Source organism: Crocodylus porosus, unplaced genomic scaffold, assembly GCF_001723895.1.
Source record: "Crocodylus porosus isolate Cpor-Errol unplaced genomic scaffold, CroPor_comp1, whole genome shotgun sequence".
Lineage (NCBI taxonomy): Eukaryota > Metazoa > Chordata > Crocodylia > Crocodylidae > Crocodylus > Crocodylus porosus.
The window spans coordinates 67,830,775-67,835,057 of NW_017728906.1; the positions used below are offsets into that span (position 1 = coordinate 67,830,775).

At 38.6% G+C, this 4,283-nt stretch overlaps 1 protein-coding gene across 2 annotated transcripts in view; it reads right to left on the reverse strand.

Moving 5' to 3' along the window:
• Positions 1-324: 324 nt before the first annotated feature.
• The window catches only part of PRPS2 (phosphoribosyl pyrophosphate synthetase 2), a 32,874-nt gene continuing 28,915 nt past the window's right edge, over positions 325-4,283 (reverse strand). For both annotated transcript variants that reach the window (XM_019529323.1, XM_019529324.1), the window contains exons 6-7: positions 3,076-3,235; positions 325-2,646 (exon numbers count right to left, since the gene is read on the reverse strand). In XM_019529323.1, the coding sequence (XP_019384868.1) occupies positions 2,554-2,646; positions 3,076-3,235 (253 nt within the window). In that variant the 3' untranslated portion in view covers positions 325-2,553. The remainder of the gene's footprint in view (positions 2,647-3,075; positions 3,236-4,283) is intronic.

Below are 4,283 nucleotides of genomic sequence, written 5' to 3' on the forward strand. Positions count from 1 at the left end.
ATAAAAAAAAATACTTACCAACATTAATATTAATAATCTGAGAAATCTGACCTGACCATTTGTATGATGTGTTAAATCAGATGTCCAATAATAAAAATTTAAAGTTTGTCAATTTTTTGTCAGATAAAACAGGGAGAAGTATGGGTCTATTCTGAAGGTCTGTTCAGTGTACTGCGATTAACATCTCCTACCATTATTCAGGAGAACTGAGGCAGGCTTAGAGCATACCAAGTTCATATTTCCCTCCCTACTTTCCTTCAAGAAAATTCTCTCCAATTTTGGGTTACCAAAAGAATTTTAGAAAATTAAAAATCAGCCTGCAAGCACAATTAAAAATTTTATTGAGCATACTTGAGCACAATAAAAAGGCAACCCATTCAACATATCATTTGTAACAGAGACCTGATCTTCAAAACACCAACAGATGCTTTTTAGAATATTAAACAAACCAATGAAAGGAGAGGTATGATAAAACTTTTGAAGTTTTCAGTCAACCAGACTTTGGTATGTATGATCAAGACTATACAACCATACTTTTGCAAAACAGACTTCATTGCAGAACAGCATTTTAGGAAGTACAGCCTTACAAAGGGCTAGATAAAACTTTTCCGCAGCAAGTAGGCAATGTAAAGTTATCCTGTTGTGCTACAGGGATTTAAAAATAAAACCAGAATAAGAAGTTAGATGGGATGAAACTCCAGAACTGAATTTTCTCTTTGGATGCGTGACACAGATAGGCTTCTTACCACCACCATTTTTTTACTTTTTTTTTTAAAAATACTGAACAAAACATATGACAGCTAGCAAAGTACTGAAAAGAATACCTAGATGTAATAGTCTGAGAATTATTAGGAGGAAACTGAAATGGTAAATATAAATATCAGTCTAATATTCTAAGTGCACTGTGACCTAGTAAAGCAGTTCTAGCAAAGAACTGGTTGAAATCCTGTGGTGGTTCTGTGGTATCCACAGCCACAAAAGACTTTTTAAAATTATACTTGTATTTCAATATCTGGCATGATCCAAGTAAATGAACATGTGATTCCAGTGGCTCAGCACACTCTCCTTTTAGACCTTTAAGGCTCTTCAGAACACTAAGTTCTATGCTTCAGCAGACAAGATTTTAAAACCTTGATTACCCATGACAGCTGTATCTAATAATGAACTAAGAAAAAAGAGTCCCAGCATTTCAACTGTTAAACTGCTTTCAAAATGGCTTTCACTCCCTATTTATAGGGCACTTGACACTCAAGAGCCAACCAAACCAATGGTGGCAGCAAACCAATAAAAAGTGGTATCATAGAAAATAAAAAGGTTATGCTCTACTACCTTCCCCATAAAAGTGTGGAAGCCTACTCAAGTTATATGCATATACATTATAGTGTCAGACAAACACATGCAGGGATCACACCTTATAGGCTTTTTATAAATAGAGATACATCTGCATTTACTATCTGGGCTATGTTTAAAATGTTATATACTACATCTTGAAAAAAAACAGGAAAGCTGTCATTAAACTATGGAATGTCCTTGCACTCAAAGACAAAAAGGCTCACTAACCATCACAAACCACCTAGATGACCACAAAAAGCAAGATTATACTGTTTGAATTTCATATGCTGTAAAATACAATGCACTGAATAATATGAAGATATCTAGAGTTGATTAAACTTGTTATGGAAATTTATAAGTTTGGTAAGTGATAGTCACTGTTATTAAAAACAGAAGAGAAATGAAGTTAGGCATCAGTAGCTTCTTTGAAAGTTTAATTATTAGACAAAATTAAATGTGGCAAAGTGTACCTTGCATCTTTTAATACAATGTACTAGTTTAGTTTTAGTTCAGAATGCAGATATTCTAGCAAGTAAGTATCACAGGTAGACGTGTGGTGAATCTGGTCCCAGTTTTAAGAACAGACATCTGAAGTAACATTTTAACAGTGACAGCATGAGCAAGTAATCACATAGCCATGGCCATATCAACCCCATAAAAATAAGACTTGCTCAACAAGTTTAACCATGAGGTATGTGAAGGAGATAGTCATCAAGCTCCAGAATTTTATTTAACTTCAGGGAAAATGCTTTGAACTCTGTCCACTAGGGAGACAAAGAGATATGTAGCTAACGACCTTAGACAAGATTTAAAATCTCACATAGCCAGAGAACCACTTCTTTGTCCATCCAAGCTTTTATTAAATATAAACCAATGTGCAATATGTTAAAGATAGGGCTACCTCTGGAAGTCCCTCAAATCTAAGTGTTGAAATTTTTTACTCCTCTTGCTGTAGTCGGATAAAGAAATACAAGCTACCTGTAAGAATAAGTCACAGGTCAAACCCCTCAAAGCCTTCAAGGGAATTCATAAAAGGTTTTTCAAGATGGAGCTTTGTCATCCATTTTCAATGAATAAGGGTTAATCAGAAAACAAAAGGATCACTAAGTATGCAAACTCTGATGTTTTTTTAAAGGTGTTCATTATCAAGTTGTAGTATTTATAATAACGACAGTGCTGTTTGATGCAGCCTATGCAAAGGCACACTATAATCTCTTGCAGTTACAATGGAACGTGGCTGAACAGGTAGGAGACTGATTCACCATTGTGTGTTCTTCGGATTGCTTCGGCCAGGATCATGGAAATGTCAATAACCTAAAACCGAATAAAATACACAAGTTTATTCTTGCTAAGACTAGCGGCCATTAGTCTCTCTCCTGAGGAAAAAGGAATATTCTGCAAATGTGAGCTAATTATGCCAAAACCTTGGCAACTATTTTCTAGTGTACAGACAGATAAAGTGAGTAACAAGCCTGCAAGGGGTTTATTTAAGGCTTTATACAGACATTCAGTTTCTCCTAGGAGAGTTGCTTTTCTCCAAGGATAAAGCACAAACATGTAAATATTCACACCCCTCTCCCTCAACCAGACTGCAGCATGTGGCACCAGGAAGTGCAGCTTCCTGTCTGTCTGCAGCTGGGCTGGCATACAGCAAGAGGAATACAGGGCTGAAGAACTCTGGGCCCCACACAGGGAAGGCAGAGAAGGCCCACCACACACCTCCCTTCATTGCCCTAGTAATACCTGAATCTTGGGGCAGTGTTTCATTTTCTCTTCTTGTGGGATTGTGTTAGTTACTACAACAGCCTCAAATCCAGCATTATTAATTCGAGAAATAGCAGGACCAGAGAAGATTCCATGAGTCAGAATAGCATAAACTTTGGTTGCTCCAGCAGATAACAATCTATAGAACAGGAAGAAAACTAGTTACTATGTGTTTAAATACATAGATTTTAAATAAGGCTACCTGGCTTTGCCACTTCTCAAGAAATACTATTCAAAAACTAATTGACATACAGATTCCTTCATAAGAAAGAGAAAGAGGTTAACCTTTGTAAAAATTTAGCAGAGATCAGAACAGCTTCTGGCAAATGAATAATGGCAAGTAATACTAGCCTCAAAGTCTGAATTCTAGGTTTGAGCTTTCAGCAAGTAGACCAAGGACATCCAACTGGTTGCCTGTGGGTACTATGCATTCAACGAAGGATTAAGTTGAGGCCCCAGAGTCCTACCCATTCCTCACATTGCTCTGGCTACAACAGTAGCTGGAGTCTTTAGGCTCCCCTTCCTGCCTCTGGCTTCCGCTGCCTGCACCCACCTCAGGGGGGCAAGACACTGCAGTGTGGTGCAGGCTGAGGGTGAGCCGGGTACGGTGCTGCAAAGTGCAGTCGTGGGGCATCCCCATGGCACATAGCCCAGGAGACCTGCGGCTCACCCTGCTGAGACCTGGGTATGCATAACCCGTGCTGGTGTGGCCTGTGAGAGTTTCAGCCCCTAGCCTCTTAGAAGCTGAAAAGCCCTAAGTAGATGAAATACAGAATCAAACAGATAACACAGTGAATTTGTGAATACCTTTAGCCCCAGTGGGAAACAAGACAAGTATTTATTTTTATTTGTAACTTAAACAATTGTGTTTGTAAGGAATACAAGGGAAGTAAGAAGCTAGAAGCCTTATATATGGTTAAGGAGAGAGAGGAAGAGATAGTCAGACAAGTACAGTATTTTACTGTAAGCAGCTATCAATAAAAGGTAAAAAAAGCAATACTGCTTGCAGGCTACAGGATTTTACTTCATGCAGGTGCTCCATAAATGCTTGTAGTATGGGCAACAAGCAGGAGGAACTCACCCTCCTGCTGGCTGACACCAGCCTGGACATAGTGGGGATTACGGAAATGGGGTGGGACGAAACGCATGATTGGGCGGTCAGTGTCAAGGGCTATAGGCTGTACAGG